Genomic DNA, 20,785 nt, shown 5'->3' with positions numbered 1-20,785 from the left:
CTTAAAACCTGCTATTAAAATTTCTTGAAATAACAGGTGAGCTCAGCTCAGACACAGCCCCCGCACGTTCTGCAGGGACAGCTGGCCAGAAGTGAGGGAAGTTCTGAAAAGGGGAGGTTTTGTTTATATATCTTGATAAACCCAGCTGATAGACTATCAAAACAGAGAGAGCTCTGCCTGTTACAGTCATCAGAGGTGTGGCTTGTCCGTGCCTGAACAAACATTCCTGCTAGGCAGAGAATCAATGAACCTGTGAGTAGACGGCTCCTCCTTTGAAAAGGAAAACTTTGAGATGGGGCGGTGTGATGTTAACAAGTCTGGCCGGCCTCAGTTTACCGAGGAAAGACTGGGAGGGCTTTAGGCACTGCATCTGAGGTAGGAGCAGGAGTTGCCTGGTTGGTATTTTGGGGGTGCTCCCATCCTTCAAAGGCAACATCACAGCAAGGCAAGGGAGTGCAAGCAGCACAGCTGGTTTCTTCAAAGCCAAACGACTTAGATCTCAGCAGCTCATGAGCTTGAGAAAGCTCCTTGTCTGACATTTCTTGCTGAGGCACCTTTCCCCCATGGTGAGCCTGACACAGCACATCCCCATCTGACAGGATGAAGCAGACAGGGAGAAGCAGTGCTCGTATTCTTGCTCAGGATGCCTGGTCACGTCTGGTGCATGCAATGTACTTAACACCTACATAGCTATGCTTGGTGCCCAAATATTTACAACTACAACAGGGATCTTTTTTTCTGAACAAATTGTGAGAGGTCTTACAGCAGCACTGCTGGCTGGGGAGTGGAGAAATAAAAATGTGGACTAAGGACCTTGAAACTATTTTCTATATCTTATCTGGATAATCTCAGGGGTGCCAGGAGGCTGGTTGACAGCACGTGCAGTGACACTGTTGTACAACTCTGGTATTGCTGTGGGAGGAGGAGGGAAAGAAAAACCTAGCAGGATTATTCATGTGCTTCTACACAAATGCTGGGAGTCTCAGGAACAAGCACACACAATGTAGCACAGTAGGTAGGAGGAAGGTGGTTGACGGGACAGTAATTTAGAGGTGCAAAGAACACAAATAACAGAATGACCTATACCAGGGTGAAGCAGCACTATGTATTAAATCTGGGAGTGAAATTAATTAAGGGGACTAGATCCCCAGAGACCTCCATTTTGGGCTGACTCAGGAAAAGAAAAGGTGCTGGGAGCACCTTCAGCTTCAGAGCATGACTGCTTGCAATCTGATTTTTTTTATTTTTTATTTTTAATTAAAAGAATAAAAGAGTAGAGAAGGAGGTGGCACAGAAATGTAACACTGAAGTTTTCCAAAGGAGTGTGAATGCAGTGCATTTAATTAGTTGAAATGGAGCAGCAAAACGATAGCGTCTATAAAGTCCAGCCAGCAGGACGGTATTTGCTGTATTTGTTCCTGTGTAGTAGCGTTCTACCTCTTCCCATCTTACCCCCATGCCAGCATCAAGCAAGCTTTTGCAGCCAGTCAGTCAGTGGGAATTGTTCCAGATCAGCAGCTAAAGAAAGGAACTTGGGCTGTGCAAGAGCCATAGAGACAACAGCTGTAGAGGAATAGTTTTGATGGGGAGGGTATTGGTGAGCAGTCCCTGATCCCTCAGGAAACCTGAACAGTGTTAAACTGTAAAACTGAGGGACTGCTGTTGAAGCTTCACTGCCTCCTGCTCCTTAGCAGTATCCAGAAGAGAAGCTTTTTGCAAACAGATCAGTGTCGGAAAGTACCCTTAGAAAGTACCCGAAGTGGAACCCTTAAGCTTTCAGTTTTGGTTTGTTTGTTTTTAAAAGACCATTTCAGCTAAGTACAATTTGGAGTGTGCAAAGTTTGGGGTTTCAATAAAGCTCTGTCTTCAGAGGGTACTTGATGTTGCTCTGATTTTAGGTAACGTGACTGTCCTTCTGTGTAAGTCCAAGGTGCTTTTTTTGTTTGGAGGAACGGCTAGTGTTAGGTCCTTCCTGGATTGGAAAGAGTAGCTGAAGCAGATAATAGCTCTGAGCACGGTCTGAACTTGATGACTGGGCCAACAGAAGTTAATCCCTATGTTTAAAATTGAAGAGGCTTTTAAAGTAACAGTCTTGTTGCATGAAGGGAGGTAAAATGCTTTTCTTGCCTTTAGGTGAGAAGGTATCATTTGCGGTTTGTGTGGGCCAAATGCTGAATGGTTTGCTAAATAGAGGGCATTCAATATCATACCCAGGGGGGAAAAAAAAAGCCAGCCAGCTGGCAGGGTCTCCCAGCAGCTCTGTTTTCTAGCTCTGGGTCAGCAGAATTACTCTTCCCTGGAAACTGTTCAGTGAAACCTGGGTGCTTGGAGAAGAGGATGGCCAGAAATCATCCCATAAGGATGTCCTTGTTATGACTGAGCGGAGGCTGTGTGTGTCTGTGGCTGGCAGGAGTGGCTGGAACTGACTGGAAGATTCCCCAGCTGGCCGCTGCCCTTGCAGCAACAGGAAACTTGAATTGACGTAACTTGTGTTTGCCCTTCTCGCCACTTGGCTGCACAGGAGGCATTTGACTGGGGTCAGTACAGTTTATATCGCAGAGTTAAAATTTGCAGAGAGCAAAGCTGCAGAGGTTGTGGAGTTTCTTTCCCTTTCTTTCCCAGTACTGCCGTCTGGTTCTTCAGGTGACCCTAACCCTGGTAGTCTCCCTTTTAAGGCTCATTGTGTTCTGTGTCAAACCTGCTTCCCTGCCTGACTGGGTTATCTCTCCAGAGCATTTGTGGGATAGCCCCTCACTCATGATTGCGTCTTGATACCTTTTTTTTTTTTTTCCTCCTGAGGCTTGGACAGATTGATGTAGAGTTCAGATATTTGGCACCACCCATGTGAAGGGAAGGTATTTTTCCCCTCTATTGCCACAGGGTTTGCCTGAGGATAACCTGGAAATTCTCTCCTGTGCAGCCAGCTTGCAACTGTATTTCACCTTGACTGGCATGTTGAACTGGCCTTGAAAGTAGTGGAAACCTTTGCTGCTCAAGGGAAATATACAACCCTTAAAAAACCAAGGTCACACAGCTCATAAACTGCCTGTTGGGGAGCCATCTCTTCTCTGTGCTCCTGTAAATCATCTACCATTAATGGGGGAAATGTAAGTATATGAACATGCATAAATATGCAGGCACTTAAGGGAAAGGCTGATATGTGCTTACAGATCACACCCCATGCAACAGGCTCATGGGACACCCCCTTGTGACAAACCTCGTCCCGCTCCTCACTATTGCTGCTGCCAGCAGCGGGAAAGGTTCTCCAAAAAAAGCATCAGGAAATCATACATAGGCATACATTTGACGTTCTTCATATCAATAAATAAATGGGAGGGCATAAGAAGAAATAGTGAGTGTCTTGAGTAGTGGTCCTGATTTTCTGGGAGGCAGCTTCTTCAAATTGCAGTAGAGATACTGTGTGCGTCTCTACCAGAAATGTGACAGGAACATTAAATTAAAAGTGACCCAATACATTCTGACACTGGGAGGAAAACAGAAACTGCAGGAAAAGTTGTCACTGCTGGTTGTTTTGTTATGTTTTGGTTTTGTTAGTTTGTTTATGTCAAATGCCACTTACATTTCTCCTCCCTCTTCCTTGCATCTCCTGCCCCTCCTCACACTCTTCTTTGGGGATGGTAAAGAGATGATAATCTCAAGAATCATTATCCAGTTGAAGGTTAACTTCTAATGCAAGACATGACAAGGTCAAACACTCTTGTGAAGCAGATCAGGAAACGCTTCACACGACTTCACTTGATAGGACAAACAGTTGAAATGTTTTATGCCTGAAAACGGCTTTTTTGTCTTTGTTGTTGTTGTCTTAGCTTTTTCGAAGCACCAAAGCAGTGATCTGACCCCCAAAGATGTGAATTAGTGTATCCAAGCCCTCACCGTGGCTTTGAGGACGTTAAAAAGCCAGATGAAAAGCAGGGAAGAATAAGACCACTGTTTCCTACCTTTGCTTCAAGAAGATGAAGGTAAAGCCAGGGAAGGGGGAATGGCTTTAAGCTAAGAAAGGGGAAATTAAGGATGGATGTCAGGAGGGCGTTTTTTACTCAGAGGGCAGTGAGGCAGTGGCAAAGCTGCCCGCAGAGGCAGTGGTGCCCCATCCCTGGAGGCACTCAAAGCCAAGCTGGATGGGATCTGGGCAACCCGATCTAGTGGGCGGCAACCCTGCCCATGGCAGGGGGTTGGAGCTGGATGGACTTTAAGGTGCCTTCCATCCATTCTGTGTACAGCCTTTCCCCAGCTGTCGGCAATACGCATGCACCAGCCGTGTTACCAGAGCACAACCAGCTTCCCTCAGCCGGCAAACAGCCCTGGCGGTGCCTCCGCCTCCACCCGCCGGTAAGGCGGTGCCGGGCTGGGGAGGCCCCGCCCTGGGGCGGGCACACGGAGCAGCGGTGACCCCGCGGCTCGGCGCTCGTCTCCGCCTGTAGGCGTTAGGGCGGGTGGCGGCCGTTGCCTCGGTGACGGTGGCCTTTCGGCCCGGGCTCGTCGCCCTCCGGCTGCGGCTCCTCCCGCAGATGATGGAGAAGTACCAGGTGCTGGGCCTCATCGGGGAGGGCAGCTACGGGGTGGTGAGCAGGTGCAGGAATAAGGAGAGCGGGCAGGTGGTGGCAGTGAAAAAGTTCCTGGAGAGCGAGGACAACGCGGCAGTGAGGAAGATCGCCGTGAGGGAGATCAAACTGCTGAAGGTGAGCGGGCTGAGGGGAGGCTGCGCTTTAGTCAGGCAGGGCAGATCCGTCTGGGACAGCTTTGTGTCAGCGTTCACTGTAATGACTGAATCCTGTGTCAGGAAGGCAAATGTCTCCTAGCAGAATGTACAGCTGTGTGTCTGTGGTCGGAGTGTTTGTGTGATGGAGGAGGCAGTGGCTCAGAACTGATGGAGGTGCTTCAGACCTTCCCACAGCGACCAGCAGGCTCTGGGGAGAGCACTGCCTGCTGAGACTGCTGCCGTGTTCCTTACAGTGCAATGCTTAGGGGAAGGTACAGGGCAGTGCCCTTTACACTGTGATGTTTAGGGGAAGGTACGTGATGAGTGTGAATTTCACACACTGGTGTGTCGGTTTTGAAAGCTATTTTAAAAGGGTTACGCTGTACATCAGCACAGCTAACAAAGCCCAAACCAAAGGCGACTTGATTCATTTCTGTGTGTGTTCCTACAGGCAGCCAAGCTGTGGTAGGTTCCCTTAGCCTACAGCTGCTGTCCCTCTGGCTAAGTGCAGCTGGCCCAGTTTGGTTAGAAGTACATTTACGTGCCCCAAATTCAGCAGGTAAAGACACAAGGAAGTGAGCTACAAGGTCTCCATTCCCTTCTGGTGGGAACTCTGCCTTGTGTACCACAGGCAGCACCTTGCTGTTGTTGATTATGTTGAGTTTATAAAACCTGGAGGTAAGCGGTGACCTGACTGGGTGGCAGCGGACCTAAGCAGACTGGATCCCAGCACCATTTGCTGCTAATGATATGCTGGTTTTCTATGGTACTTTCCTGGCAAGCTTAAACTAGCTGCAGGTGGCTGGGGGAGGGTGAGCTCCACACTCACTGAAGCTTACGGGTCAGTAGTTAGTTAGGCTGCAGCCAGCTGACGTTATGGCTCCTGCTGTTTGAGTGTGTGATTTGTCTGTCATCAGCTGCAGGTGTTCTGTGCTCACCTACACGTCCAGTCATGCTTCTGCTTCTGTCTGGTGATTTCTTGTCAGTGGCACTACATGATGGCAGGCTCTGCAGTCTCATTGTGTGGGTTAGTTCATTAAGGGTTCTTTTCAGGCTGGAGATACTCTGGGAAAATATCTAGGAGCTCCAGGCAGTCAAGGATTTTGTGTGCATGCTCTTCAGTGCTTTGTGAAGTGGTCTCCTTGCTCCCTCTCTTGGCTCTGTTTTTTATAGGAGACTTTTGTGTGTTTCTGTTGCTTCACTGCAAGATTTTTTTTTTTTAATGAGTTTCTTCATGAGATAAGGGTGCAGGGTTGGATTCTGTGCCAGGACACGCATCCATGCTTCTGCTTTCTTTTTTGACCCCTTTCAGTCTTATGTTCTCCACTGTAACCTCTAGCAGCAGCATTTTTCTTCTTCCTTGAGCTCCCATATGTACAGTGCTGTCATACAGAGCTGTTAGATTCCTTGGTGTCTTAAAGTGTTGTGTGCAGAGTGTACCTGCCTCTCTGCACATGTGTCTGTTCCTGGGCACATGTGCAAGTTTTAGGTGTTGGCTGATCTGTTTCCTGAAGAAGCAAAGGAGAATCTAATTGAGGTGTTTCTGGGCCTTTCTCCAGCTGGTGGGGTGGCAGTGTGTGCCTCCTCCCCTGCGATTGGCTTCCACGAGTAGCTCTAACCAAGTCTATCAGACTGTATTCCCTGTGCTGGGCAGGGAAAAAAATGATCTTCCCCTCCACTACAAGAGCTGCAGACACTTAAGGTAAATAGGAAGGTATGTTCTGGAGCTCGTTGCGGCCAGCAGCTATAAGCATTGTTCCCTCAAACACATTTAAAGCCAGTCTGCATGTGCCTGGATTATACATGATCTGCTGGCAAGCCTTGCTTAGTTACTGAGTCAGAGCACGTACCGCCTCCCAGGTGCGTTGGAAATTAACTTGTTTTCCTGGGTAAATGGAGACCTAGCAAGGGGAACATTTCCATGTTTAGCTCAACAGATGGCCTCACACAGCAAGGGTAACTATGTTGGAATTCAGTCTTCTTGTAGCTTCTTTACTTATGTGTTCCCTGTGAACCCCCTTTGTTCATTTTTCTTCTCCATCCTGGTGTTTGGGCAGTTGGAAGCTCACTCAGGCAGAGGTACAAAGCTGGGAGGTATGAATTGCAATGAGCAAATTCTGGTATTTGATCAGATCAAAAAGTTAAGAAAATACTGTGTCCTCCTCTCAAATTTCTAATTGATGGCCTTCATTTTTCAGACCTGAGAAATCAGAGTCTCTGCGCCTTCTGCCCACCAGCTCTCTGCTGCAGGCTGGCTGCACTTCTCTGTCAGCAGAGCACTTGTCATACAAGTCCCTGTGCTCTGCAGTCTTACTGTGTCTTCCTTGGACACACTCCCTGGGGCACAGTGCTGCCTTCAGGCAGCCTCCTGGGACGATGGTATTTCCCTGCTAGGCTCCAAGCTGATAAATAACTCCATATTGTAGCAAGGGCTGTTAATAACTGGAAAACAGCTGCTTTATTTTCTCATTGAAATCTTTTTCTCATTTCCATCTTTTTCCCCCTGCATAATAATACATACACATTCTTAAAAATCCTGTTTTAATAAAATCTTCAAATCTGTGGCCTGTCACTTTTTACTCAGAATCCACTAGACACGGTTTAATAGATCTTTAATTGTTAACTGGCTTGAGGAATGCTGAACTTTCCTTTTATCCATTCAATGTAGTTGTATTCTGGCACATGCTGTTGTAATGTGCACAAACTGACAGTGCCAACAGAAATGCTGCGGGTATTGTGGGAGCTTAAAAGAAAAGCCTTTGAATAGCTTCCTTACAAAAATTATGAAGAGTTTTTAAATGGTGATGGACCGGCAGCTGAGTAGAACAGAGATACTGCAGCTGCTTTTGTTTTTCACTGAAATGAGAATGGAAGGGATTGTAGAAACAAGGAGCTGGAAAAGGAAGTAAAAGAGAAGAGCGAAACTTATTGGAAAAATAGGATAAAGATGAATTTGCGCTGAGTTACTGAGAGAAGCAACAAGCTTTATAAAATAAAGTGTTGACCACTGTCTTCTGCAGTCCTTTGGATGCTTTGAAATGTATCTGAAAGGGGCAGCTAGAGTTGCATTGTGCTCTGCCCTGAGAGAAGTGGTAGCGCAGTGCAGGGTTATGTGGTTACCTTCAGGAGAACGTCCTGTAAAGAAAGTTGAGTCACCGATACAGTCCAGTGCGAAAGGAGCAAGCTGTGTTTATTGCTTTTTGTGAGTGAAATGTCTTACCTGGTATTTTATTTATTTCTGTGGGCCAAAAAATGGTATATGCATATATGAGGTGGTGGAAAACTTCCAAGTTACTTAAAAAAAAATAATAATAAGGGAAGGGAAGATATAGGCACTGGAATGGGCTGCCCTGGGAGGTGGTGGAGTCGCTGACCCTGGAGGTGTTCAAGGAACGCTTGGACGTGTTGAGGGACATGGTTTAGTGAGAACTATTGGTGATGGGTGAATGGTTGGACTGGGTGATCCTGTGGGTCTTTTCCAACCTTGGTGATTTTATGATTCTATGAAGAGTTATGGAAAGATCAGTGAACTAATTTTAAGAACAAAGGACTGTGGGTGCTAGAACGAGAAGAGCATTCAGCACTGGCTAGGCTGCAGTTAAAGGCATCTGCTCTTAGTTTACCCATCAAATGCTTTCATGCTCTCACAAAATATTTCCTGTTTCGTAACAGCAACTCAGGCATGAGAATCTTGTGAGCCTGCTGGAAGTGTATAAAAAGAAGAAACGGTGGTATCTGGTGTTTGAATTTGTGGATCACACGGTGCTTGATGATCTTGAGGCATTTCCAAACGGACTTGACTACAGCAGGGTTCGGAAATACTTATTTCAGATTTTGAGAGGAATAGCGTTTTGTCACAGCCAGAACGTAAGTATGCCTGAGAAGTCAGCCCTGCAGTTAACCTCGAACGGATAGATACAGGGGTGTGCATTTGTGACACTTAGTAAAACTTAGAGAAATAAAGCTTTGGCTGGGAGATGGAAGTAGAGCTGAAGGGCCTGTCCGAGTTTCATACAACATGTCAGAGCCCAGCAGCAGTTCATGCACTGGTCTGTCTGTGACCGCTGTGAGAGTTCTTGTGAGGGATGATGCAAAAGTCCAGGGAATCAAAATCACCTCACTGACGCCTCCCTCTGACAGAGGGAGATGGTTTCTCTTTCAAAAGCTTGTTTCTGAGTATGTCTGTGTAAATATACGGGCTTGCCTTTTAGTCGTGACCATGTAACTATCCATATATATTTCTTTCTATATCGGGGGAACTGTCTTTCAAGTATTCCTAAAATACTCTTCACATTTAATTGCAGGATGTGCTTGTTGCCCTTGCGACACTTAAGAGCTTTTATTTTTGCAATCAGGACTGGTTTTTAAGTATAATAAACTATTTGTAAAATACGTGTGGTAAATACATGCAGAGAAATACATAAAATTAATAATACCCCTGTGCAAAAGCTGAAGTTGTTGTGCCCTTGGGTTGGCCCTTTGTCCTTGTCTGTGTGCACATAGCTGTCTTATGTACACTTTATGTATTTCCAATGCCTGCAAGAATTTAATTTTTTTACCTGAATGTGAGAACGCTACTATTTCTGGTGGGTTGGTCGGTTTCCTGTGGGGAAATTACTTGACTTGCTTTTTCTCTGTGCAGATAATACATCGGGATATTAAGCCGGAGAACATACTGGTCTCCCAGTCAGGAGTGGTAAAACTCTGTGACTTCGGTTTTGCTCGCACGTTGGCAGCTTCTGGGGAAGCTTACACAGACTATGTGGCAACTCGATGGTACAGAGCTCCAGAGCTGCTGGTGGGAGACACGAAATATGGCAGGTAGGAGACTGGCCAGGCAGAAGGGTTTGGGGTTTGTGGGGGTGCTCTGTTTTATGAGGGACTTGTGCTTGTTAAACTGGTTAAAGCAATGCTGTGCATCATTCCTTGGTTAATTATTTGTGAAGGCTTGAGCCTTCCTCTTCTCTCTGTCTCTGTGGAGCTAACTACTGCCAGTGCTAGGCTTTTCTGGCTCAGAAGAGCAGAGAGACTGAGCCATCGGCATCCCCAGTCTATTGTCTACAGGAGCTTTTTGGTTGCCAGTGCTAGTGTTGGAGGAGGCTATTTCCACCCTGTGCAGCTGGTCCTGGCTCGGAGGCAGAGAAATCACTCCAGACACGCTGAGAAAGATATTTCAGGAAGGAGGAGGTGCGATGCATGAGTTTTTCTTACTGGAATCTCTAGTGCTGCAAAGCCGTGTCAGAAATTAAACTGCCATTCACAGGTTTGTACACCCCTGTATGCTTACAAATGTCCTGTGTTACCTAATGCCCATTTTTAGTAAATGCTTTAGAAGAGCAGGTGCCTCCAGAAAGAAAAGATTTGTGTTCTCCAAAGGGCAAGATTTTTCTAATGTATTACTTTGCATTAGAATTAGAAAGCATTAGGGTTTAGAACTGAATTTCAGGTTGGTCAAACTTCTGTTAGTGTTTGCCTTCTTCAAGAGCTGAATCCTTGGTATTCATCAGAGCACGTGCAAGCTTGGAAAACAGCTGCCTTGCTGTTTATGGGGTCAGAGCCGCCGTCAGGTCTTGTAAGTTGCTGGATGCTGGCCCAGCTCAGCCTTTAGCTCAAGAATGAAGCTGTGCTGATCTGGGATGTTTGTCTTCCAGGGCTGTGGATGTGTGGGCTATTGGCTGTCTGGTAACAGAAATGCTCACAGGAGAGCCTCTGTTCCCTGGAGATTCAGACATCGATCAGCTCTACCACATCACCAAGTGCCTGGGTGAGAACAGCCTGTCAGAGTCTCAGTGCCTATTTGCTAGTGAAGGGGTTAAATAAGTCCTGATGGGGGGAGAAAGGTGTGCAGAGAAAGATGTGTGCTGAACTGTTTCTGAGAGCATGATTTCTTAGTGCCTTTTACAAAGGGGGAGAGCTAGGAGCTTTGTGACTACAGCGTCCATTCATGGTTCTTGAATGAAAAGAATGACCCAGATTGTAGCCCTTACGGTTCTCTTAACTCAGTATTTCAGCCTCTTGAAAATTCTTAGAATGGCATTTCTTCCATTTGGTTGCTTTCCAGGTAATTTAATTCCAAGACACCAAGAGTTATTCTGTAAAAATCCCCTCTTTGCTGGCATGAGGTTGCCTGAAGTGAAAGAGGCTGAATCTCTGGACAGACGATATCCTAAGCTCTCTGCTTCAGTGCTAGATTTAGCCAAGGTAAGTAACAGATCATTTTGGAAGTTCCATGGAGAGGTGAGAGGTTCTCCTTAGAATGTAGTGCCTTTGTCGGATACTTGTCACTTGCCACTTGCCACGGGGAACTGAATGCGGCCTGCAAGAAGAGCTAGTGATGTTTACCTATGCAATAATCAACTGCTTGAATTGGTAGTTTGGTGAGAACAGCTTCTCTCCTGGGTAATGGGGAGGACTGAGCTCATCATCTAGAGCTCCACAGGGGCTGCTGCACTTCCTCTGAGGAGGACTTGTAGCATGCTATAGATAATATGCGGCCCCTTACTGTCTCCTTGCTAGCACAGCTGTGTGATACAGTTTTTTCAGCCAACCCTCTCTCCACCTCCTGGTGGAGGCACTGCAAGGAGATAGGCCTGAGTGAGATGGCATCCAGGTATGCACCTGTGTGGGAGCTAGGAAGCATACAACTTTGTAACTGATTCTGAAGAATTTTTTTGCTTTCAGACAATAGTCTGGAACACCGATATGCTGGGTAACTAAAATAACCCATAAGACACCTGAATGTATTTGGAATGCCCTGTGATCAAACCAGCTTCTAAAGCCTTAGCCAAACAAATAGAATTGAAAATGAGAGGCTTACTGGGAGCTGGATTATTTGTGTGGCAGGTAGGCAATCTGTTTTTGTGAGCATTAGTGATCTGAGTGGATGAAGCCAGCAAATAAACATTTCTTGTGGAAAAAGGGTACATCTCTTGGGACCATCTCCGTGTAGCAGGCTATAGAGGTGGGAGCTTTGCAGGTATTTTTCTTGACATCATCTGGAAATGCTAAAGCCTTTGTTTCATTTCTACCTTCTGCTGTTTACGTTGGTTTAACAGAAGTGTTTGCAGATTGACCCAGACAAAAGACCATCCTGTGCTGAACTCTTGCAGAGCGATTTCTTTAACAAGGATGGATTTGCTGAAAGGTGAATGGTACATTTCTTACTCAAAACAGGGCAAGGTTAGAAGGAAGTTAAGCAATTGAGCTTTAAGACTGTATGCTGGGTTTGCAAAGCAGCTGATTGCTGAGTGTCTTAGCTTTGTTTGGTTTGAGCCTTCCCAAAAACGGGGGGGAACAGTTAAATGGGAACACACTGCAGTAGCACATTTACCACATTACATTGCCATGACATGAATTTGTCAGCATGTACCTCATGTCACAGCATGTTGAATAGTATTGTCTTACACTGTATTCAGTGTGTGCATCTATATCAGACTGGGATACGACCACCTTTATTGCTGTGAAAACAGAAGTGTGCATATGTAAGGTTTTATATTAATGGAGAAACTTTATTGGCTTCTCATTACATTAAAATACATGATTTGTTTCATTATTTGGAAGGTTATAGCAGCCTAGGCTGAACACTGGTACTGTTACTTAGACTAACAAAAGCCTTTTCTGTTTTCCTTCCCCACTATGATACATTAAGTAGATTTGCTCAGGAGCTTAAATTAAGGATTCACAAAGAAGCCAGAGACCATCAATCACAAAAAAAATCAAAAATCAACAGAAAGGATAAAGATGATGCTGTAGAAGAAAGAAAGATGCTTGGTGTACAGGTTAGTCGATTTATTGACTTATGTATTTATTGCTTTCCAAACGTGTATTTTTTCCATCTTTTAAAATGAATAAATAAGTATGTGATGTAGTTTAATTGCTTAGCAAAAATATAAACACAATTTTGCATTTCATTTAAAAAAAAAAAAGACTAGATAAGCTCACCTCTGTGAGTTTAAACAGTGCATGAGGCCTGTGCCCTTCAGCTCTGATGCTCACTGCAGTACAACAAGCAGGCTGGTATGTAGATTTTCTATGCCTTTGATTGTGACTGGCTGCTACAAGTTGCTCTGCTGCCTGGCTGGACAGTCTGCAGGTGGCTATTCGAGCCTTCCTTGTCAGTAAAGCACATTACAGTGCAGTTACTTGCAAATAGAGAACTGTAAGGAGAACCAGTTAGGAAGTGTAAGTCGTGTCGAATGAGCAAAACGTGGTTCTGTGCAGCTGCTTACCTGTGTTCAAGTTCTGTCTCCAAAAGTGCATATTTTGCTTTCAACCAGATGTTGGACTAGAGGCTTCAGAGTTACACTGAGGTGACGCTCACTGGACTTGGTTCTTATTTCTTTAGAAGTGACACATGATATGGCTGTGCTTCCTCCATCACTCCCAGCTCCAAGTCCAGGGTGATTTATTTACAGAGGGCGCTGGATCCCTGACAAGTTTCCTCTTTTCAACTTTAATGGAAGACAGGTTTTCTATCACACTACTTAAACCAACTCCATCTTCATCAAATCCTTGCAGAGTTGTGCAGGCTTAGGCTTTTGAATGTTTTCCTCCATGTGCAGCTCTAAGTTATTTTTTAAATGTAACTGTAAGAAACATCTTCCCAAACAGGATTTCAACACTGACCCTAAGAGCAGAGATGCAAAGGTGTTCAAAGTGAAGTGTTCTAAAGCTGATGGAGAGAAAGCAGAGCGATCTTCCGACCTGAGCTCCCTCTATGACAGTGCAATCAACCCATTCAAAATATGCTCTCAGACCAACCTGAAAGATTCCAGTAGCAACCTGCACTACATCAAGAATGCAGACATCGTTATTCCTCCCATTAACCAGAATGTTTCTCCCACTATGTCTTCAATGGTGCCTGTGCCTGGGAACTGCAACTACAGGTAAAGGAGCAGAGCTAGAAAAACTTGTTTCTTTTGATCTTGTTGCTGAGTAACAGTAATGTGCTGAGGGAGCTGCAGGATGGTGATGTGGATTTGAGGTAGGATGCAGTGAGGAGAAGCTTTTGGGTGAAGGATGGTATGTACATGGGTTTGAAAGCTTGGTTTCACCTCAAGCAGCTCTAAGGATCCATGCAGACAGTCTCTGTGTTTCTGCATTTGGTGAAGCCCTACGGGACAACAGCAATTTGCCAGCAGCTGCAATGCAGGCCTTTCTTCAACCTGTGGCTTGTCCTTTGGACAAAAATTCTGTGTTAGCTGGGCCTGCAGTGTTATCGTAGAATCACCAAGGTTGCAAAAGACTTCAGTATCATCCAGTCCAACTATCCACCTACCCCAACATTTCCCCACTAAACCGTGTCCTGTAGTCCAGCATCTAAATGTTTCTTGAACACCTTCAGGGATGGTGGCTCAACCACCTCCCTTGGCAGCCCATTCCAGCACCTGACCACTTTTTCGGAGGAGTAGTTTTTCCTGACATCCACCCCTGGTGCAGCTTCAAGACATTCCCCTATCACTAGTTACATTAGTAACTAGTGTAGTAACTTAGTGTTACTAAGGAGAAGAGGCTGATCCCCACCATGCCACAACCTCTTTTCAGGTAGTTGTAGAGAGCAGTAAGATCTCCCGAGTCTTCTCTTCTCCAGACTAAACAATTCCAATTGGCTTTGCTGCTCCTCATGAGACTTCTCCAGACCCCTCACCAGCTTCATTGCCCTTCTCTGAACGTGCTCCAGGGCCTCGATGTCTTCCTTGCAGTGAGAGGCCCAAAATTGAACACAGTACTTGGTGTGCGGCCTCACCAGTGCTGAGTACAGAGGGATGACCACTTCCCTGCTCCTTCTTGCAACACTGTTTCTGATAGAAGCCAGGAAGAAGGCCCCCATGGGCCTTCTTATGACAGTGTTTCTGGGTGTCTGATGTTTGTATTTACATTTACCATGTTATTAAACAACTTGGGCCGTTTGTAATTACAGAGTTGATGAAAGGAGTAAGAATTACTTGAAACCATTTTTAAAGCAAATGAAGCATTCTCCAGCAGGCCATTACAGTGTAAGCTTGACTTCGGTAAGTTTTATGTCCTTCCCTCTTGACTGAGCAAAAATAAATTCTTAACTGTGTGCTTTGTTGTCAGTAATCTCTTTTGTTCCATTCTTCACCATAACTGCCAACTAGAAATAATATGTTCTTCAGCCTTTTCTTCCTACAGTTATCCCTTATCCTTTGTTACTGTTATCCTATAGGAAACATACTTTATGTTAAAGGGCAAAGTTTTTACATGAAGGGAGCAGTCAGCAAGGATACTTGTGAGACAGGGAGTATATTCACCATGTATTGCCTGCCCAGGAAATGGACCATTTGTGCTGCACTGTTGAAGCAGAGTTTAGGATTTTGATTTAACGTTGTCAGGGCTAACATCATAAATGCATATAAAGTTGATAATGAAAATACATGAAATACAGAGTTCTCCACTGCATGCAGTTCCTAGATGATAATTTTTCCAAGTCAGAGGAATATTTGACTTTTTACGGAGAACTCATCTGAGCCATTCTTCTGTTGTACTTTGTCTCTTTGACAGCAGTTTCGGTTAGATGATCGGTTTTGTTTTTTTAGTTGTAGTTATCTTTTGTTTGTTCGTTCTGCTGTGGTTGTTCAGTTGTCTTTAATGTGTGAACTATTTAAGCAGAATGGATTTCTTTAACTGTATGATTTAGTCCTGAAAATAGCTTTGTTTCTTCTCTGTCTACACGAGGTCTCTAATGAAAAGAACATCCTTCAGGCAAATAAGAAAAAACGGGAGTTCTCTAAGACGGATGTGCATTTACCAGAACTAAATCATCTCCCTGAACTGAAAGGAGTGGAAGGTATGAGCTTTTATGTCCTCTAAATTAAACCTGGATGCTAAGTGGCAGGAAGCAGTATGCATTGCAGCAGTCAGATCTTGCTTCTTTAACCTTGTGTGCGTTGGTTGCATTTTGCAGGATGGCATCCCAGGTATCTCAAAAAGGAAAATAAAACAGTTTCAGAGTCCCGGGTCCCCTCCCTTGCTGCTATTGACCTTCATAACACGAGTCTGGCCTCACAGCAGGTAACAAAGCAATAAAATAGTTTGTGCTGTTCTACTTCTCTTTGGTTCAGGACTCTGAACAGCATGACCCACAAGATTTTTGCTTGGCTCTTAACAGAAGCAAAACTTGCCTTGGTTTCTCAGCTGTCTGACAAAAATTGGAAGAAAGGGTTGAGATGATTCTTGTGAAGCCCCCCCCTACCCCCCTGACATCTTACAGATTAGGAAACTAATGGTATCCCCTGATGTTTGGAATGGAGACCTCTGGGTGATCTCGATGACAGTGGGCAAGAAGATGATCCTTTGTTACTCACTTGGGTAAAGAACTTACCCGATATCCAACCTAAATCTTCCCTCCCTCAACTTAAAACCATTTCCCCTTGTCCTGCCATTATCTACCCTTATAAAGAGTTGACTCCCCTCCTATTTGTAGGCTCCCTTTAGATACTGGAAGGCTGTAGTAAGGTCACCCTGCAGCCTTCTCCAGGCTCAACAAGCCCAGCTCCCTCAGCCTGTCTTTGTAGGGGAGGTGCTGTAGACCTCTGATCATTTTTGTGGCCCTCCTCTGGACCCTCTCCAACAGCTCCCTGTCTTTCTTGTACTGGGGGCTCCAGACCTGGACACAGTACTCCAGATGGGGCCTCACAAGAGCAGAGTAGAGAGGGACAATCACCTCCCTGTCCCTGCTGGCCACCCCTCTTCTGATGGAGCCCAGGATACCATTTGCTTTCCGAGCTGCAAAAGCACACTGCTGGCTCATGTTAAGTAAGTTTTTCATCTACCAGGACCCCCAGGTCCTTCTCTGCAGGGCTCTTCTCAAGGACTGCTCCTTCCAGTCTGTATATATGCCTAGGATTCCTCCAGCCCAAGTGCAAAACCTTGCACTTAGCTGTGTTGAACCTCATTAGATTTACCCAGGCCCATCTTTTGAGTCTGTTGAGGTCCCTCTGAATGGCATCCCTTCCTTCCATTGTGTCAACCGCACTACTCAGCTTGGTGTCATCAGCAAACTTGCTGAGGGTGCACTTAATTAATTCCATCATTCCTCTCTTTTGATTGTTTCTTTTTAAATTTTTCTTCTTTCTCTGAAAGTTGTCAAGTAACACAAGGCTTGCCTGAATTTCCTATAAAACAGCACAGCTTAGGTATATATTATTATGAGAGGGCTGACATATAGGATAACTGTTATATAGAAATCTCCTACTGAGGTTGATAGATTTACCTTGCACGTATGGATCTTGAATGTCATTTCACCTTTATCTAATGAGGGATTTGCAAATTTGGTCACTCCTTCCCTCATAGGGTAGAATGTGCTGGTTACTTATGTCCAGAATTTTCAATTCTTTAATATACAACATCCTTGCAAAGTCTAAAATCTTCACTGATCTTCCAATGAAGAGCAATTGAGTTAAGATTAGCAGACAGCATGTACATTCACACTTGTGAATGTACTGTCCTGTATTCAAGCAATGCTTCTGGACAGTGTTAGTTGCTTTAGCACTTTTTGCTTAGTGAGAAGCATGTTGTCATCACATGGATGACATGCTTCTCACAGGACAGTTTTTGAAATACTCAAAGACTAGTGGTAGGGAGGGAAAGGAAGACAATAGAAAAGGCTTTTTCAAAGGCAGTGTGGCAAGGAATACATAAACAAATGTAAACCAAGCAAGACGTATTCAAAAAGGCCATTGTTCAATTCTGCTAAATAATCTAGTTTCACAAGGGAAAGAGCAAAATTCATCTAACCAGCAAATCTCAAGTCTTGATTGTTTCAGCAAGCACCTCTTCTCCCACCAGCCAGTTTGTGAGCAATGTGCCACTGCATGTGCAATTATAGGAACAGTGAATTCCTCTCAGGTAAGGAGAACTTTTCCTTCAGGTTGCCTGCATTGCGCAGGCTCTTCTTTAGCAGACAGACAAGGTTTTCAGGAGGTGCCACAAACCTACTTCCATCTTGTGACCAACTTGTGTTTGTCCTCTAAAAACCAAATGCAATGAAGACAGTCTGACAGACTCCTGAACGTTGTTTGCCCATAACAACACTTTTCAACAAGCACTGGGTAAGCAGGGTAAGCATTATCTATCAACTGAATTAGAAGTTGTAAAACAAAACGATGTTCTGCATATATAAGAGAATTAACTCTTATTAAGTTAACTTTAGTCAAAAATGGGTCAAAATTAGTTACACATATGAAATGTTTATTGTATGTGGTGAAATAGAAAACAGAATTCAGCTATAATTTTAGAGTAATATATATTAAGTTTCTCATCTATCAAGGATTCCCACATACTGGCATTTGTAGAATTCCAACATGCTCATAAAAGCTGGATGACCAGCTTTGTGCAAATTGAAGTAACTGAGAACTGAAGTTCCAAGTGGAAAATGAGCAATTGTAAAACAGTAATGGGGGGAGGGAAGGAGGAAGCAGAACTGAAGAAGGTTAGGGTCCTTAAAAACTAGCTGTAAGAATGGCTTAGCAACACTTTAACTGTTTCCTGGAGACATAGCAAACTGAACTGAATTCTTAAAAACGAAAGGCATTAGAGGCATTTCCCAGTTGTAGCATCTACGATAAGAACTATTTGACATTCATGATGTTATTTATTACTGTCTTACTACAATTCATGTAAGATCTTGAAAATGTTCCCAAGTTACTGCACTACAAAATGAAAAGAAATATCAACTGTATGTGAACAAAGCTGTTTCAGAACTTCAGTAGAATGGACTCTATTCCCTGCAAACAATTTGGATGTAACAAGTATTTTTTTTAAAGATTAAAACTGATAACACACCAGATTGTTTTCATCTGCTACAGTAAAGGACTTGAATTACATCAGTTTGCATTCTTCTTCTCTCCTCCATGCAGAGACAGTATCTTCAGCCAGCTGCCTTTGTTACCTGACTGAGACATAAAATATATATATATGAAGTTTTACAAACCTTGCTATGCATTTGGTTTTAATACTCCAATCCAAAATTTCTCCAGCTATCTTCTTACCTCCAACGTGATGTGAATATTGTTAATATATCAACTTAAATATTTTCTAGTTCCTTCAGAGAAGAAGCCTTTTTCTTCCATGTAGTTAATGTGCTGAGCTGTAATTTAAAACAAGCAGATCCTTTCTTACATTTTTTTTCTAAGATCTAAATAACAGTACAGCTTCAATACAGAGAATGTCATGAAAGAGAGGAAAAAGCTGAGATGAGAGGGAATTTGGGGTAAATAGCAGAATTTACAATGCATTCTGTAGGTAATTCTCTTGCATCTTATTTCAGATCCCAAAGATTTTCAGATGATAGAAAAGTAGGTAGCAGGAGTACTTTCAAGACATTTACAGAGAATACATGCATTTTAAAACTGCAAAAATGATTCTGTATTTGTAATTTTTTTTTCTCCATTGAATTACTATTATTAATAAGCTAAGATCTATAGTCTTTGAGCTAAGGCCTGGTAATTTTACTAGTTTACTTCTTCATAATTGTCTTTCATATCAATGTACTGCCCAAGCTATGGTGTGTACTAATGCAACAGAGATATGTCATCTTCGTGCATCTGAGAACGCTACTTTAGCCTCAGCTTTGTTCTCCCTGACACCTTCAAGGAGTCCTCCCCTGCCTTGCCTCTGGCTGTTTGTTCTTCAGAAACGCTGGGTCAGCATTCTATGGGACCTCACCCTGATGTACATCAAGCTAGTGCACTGAAATAGCACTGACTGGAATCAGACACGCTTTGTTTCAAACCAGATGGCCACTCTCCAGGAGACAGGTGTAGGAATCAGCACATTTGCTCTTTGTCATCGCTGCAGTAGGTCACACCAAGCTAATAAAGCTTGTTAACAAGAGCTGCAATTACTTAAGGAGATAGTTTCTTTTCTTTTCTTTTTTAACTCAGAATACAGAAATTGTGACCCACCTTCACTCATTCACACATTTTGAACCATGAGTGTAATTCGCATCAAATTGGTTTTCATAAACAAATCTATGCTGTCAGGTCCTCGTGCTTTCAGAAAGTGGCATTTAATTCAGAACACAAGACTGCTGTCCAAATTACATTAGTAATGCTGCATGCATATGCGATCACCTCTGCCTCAGGAATAAAACAAAGTGAGTACTTCCCTAATATTCAATGGGATTTTCATAAGCACTTTGATAACATTTTTTCTTAAGGTTTTGTACCTTTTGTGATGCTGTAGCTGCCCTCTGTTCTGCCTGGCTTAGTCGCACTTGAAGCCTATTGATATGTTTTTGATATTCTGTCATTAATTTTTCATCCTGTGTAAATGAAGTATCTTGTTACAAACAGAAAGTTCTCTTTTCTGGATGCATCCATAGTGTAGTGAAAAGCTTCAAGCAAGAGGACCTTTAAAAGCAGAGCTGTTTACCACCTACAGTAAGACTGAAAGCACAGTGCTGACACATTATAAAGAATTTCCAGCTCAAATATGAACTATGTGACTTTCCCAATCGCAGTCACCTTCAGTGGAAGTTTCACCTTCCTGAAGTAAGATGCATAAAGACGACATTTTAACGCAGGTAATTTAATTTACACAATATGGCGATACAAATATTTTAGCTATATTCAAAGGAGAGAAGAGTATACCACATACAAATGATATAATCTTGTTACAGATAGCTTCTCTTCATCAAATGCTATATATATAAAGTTTTTACCATTCTTTAACATTAATTTCAGAAACCTGTTCTCACATCATCCCAGTTTTTCTCCTGCAAATAATATAGCACTACAAAAAACACCACAAGGATTTGTCCTACACAGAATTGGATATCATCCCCCATTTATGAGGCAGTCTGGAAGGATAGCTGTTTTCTGAGGTGACCATTAATTATTGAACAATGCATATTCCAAAACAACAATGCTCTTAACCTTTTAACAGGCATTGCTTTTATCTATATATCTATATATGCACAAGCAGTGTAAACTCTACTGTGTATGTGAAAAACTGATCTCTACATATGCCACATTATCCACCGCACAGCAGATCCTCCTTTTTAGAAGCATGCATGTTTTTGCAAATATTTCCTAAACTGCCTAA

General features: G+C 43.6%; 2 protein-coding genes across 17 annotated transcripts in view; one reads left to right on the top strand and one right to left on the bottom strand.

Moving 5' to 3' along the window:
- CDKL2 (cyclin dependent kinase like 2) overlaps positions 1-20,785 on the top strand; it is a 37,947-nt gene that overhangs the window by 206 nt on the left and 16,956 nt on the right. Inside the window, exons 1-13 of one of the 12 annotated variants that reach the window (XR_005859664.2) lie at positions 3,061-3,107; positions 3,828-3,980; positions 8,393-8,587; positions 9,363-9,541; positions 10,372-10,484; positions 10,782-10,921; positions 11,776-11,864; positions 12,369-12,498; positions 13,331-13,605; positions 14,640-14,730; positions 15,416-15,527; positions 15,645-15,751; positions 20,064-20,264. Coding sequence is in view for 6 of the 12 variants with exons in the window: in XM_046941080.1 (XP_046797036.1) it covers positions 4,530-4,700; positions 8,393-8,587; positions 9,363-9,541; positions 10,372-10,484; positions 10,782-10,921; positions 11,776-11,864; positions 12,369-12,498; positions 13,331-13,605; positions 14,640-14,730; positions 15,416-15,527; positions 15,645-15,751; positions 17,610-17,639 (1,632 nt within the window). In the remaining 6 variants the exon portion in view is untranslated. Of the gene's footprint in view, positions 1-3,060; positions 3,108-3,827; positions 3,981-4,438; positions 4,701-8,392; positions 8,588-9,362; positions 9,542-10,371; positions 10,485-10,781; positions 10,922-11,775; positions 11,865-12,368; positions 12,499-13,330; positions 13,606-14,639; positions 14,731-15,415; positions 15,528-15,644; positions 15,752-15,848; positions 19,836-20,063; positions 20,265-20,785 lie in introns of those variants that run through there. The other 11 variants (XR_006939249.1, XR_005859663.1, XR_005859660.2 and 8 more) reach the window with 11 other exon arrangements.
- SCLT1 (sodium channel and clathrin linker 1) overlaps positions 17,909-20,785 on the bottom strand; it is a 60,525-nt gene continuing 57,648 nt past the window's right edge. For 3 of the 5 annotated variants that reach the window (XM_040699841.2, XM_046941076.1, XM_420451.8), the window contains 3 exons: positions 19,908-20,003; positions 18,730-18,827; positions 17,909-18,633 (listed from right to left, as the gene is read on the bottom strand). In XM_040699841.2, coding sequence (XP_040555775.1) covers positions 18,765-18,827; positions 19,908-20,003 — 159 coding nt within the window. In that variant the 3' untranslated portion in view covers positions 17,909-18,633; positions 18,730-18,764. The remainder of the gene's footprint in view (positions 18,634-18,729; positions 18,828-19,907; positions 20,004-20,785) is intronic. The other 2 variants (XM_046941078.1, XM_040699840.2) reach the window with 1 other exon arrangement.

The sequence above is a fragment of the Gallus gallus genome, chromosome 4 (genome assembly GCF_016699485.2).
Source record: "Gallus gallus isolate bGalGal1 chromosome 4, bGalGal1.mat.broiler.GRCg7b, whole genome shotgun sequence".
NCBI lineage: Eukaryota > Metazoa > Chordata > Aves > Galliformes > Phasianidae > Gallus > Gallus gallus.
This window is presented reverse-complemented; position numbering and strand designations above follow the sequence as displayed.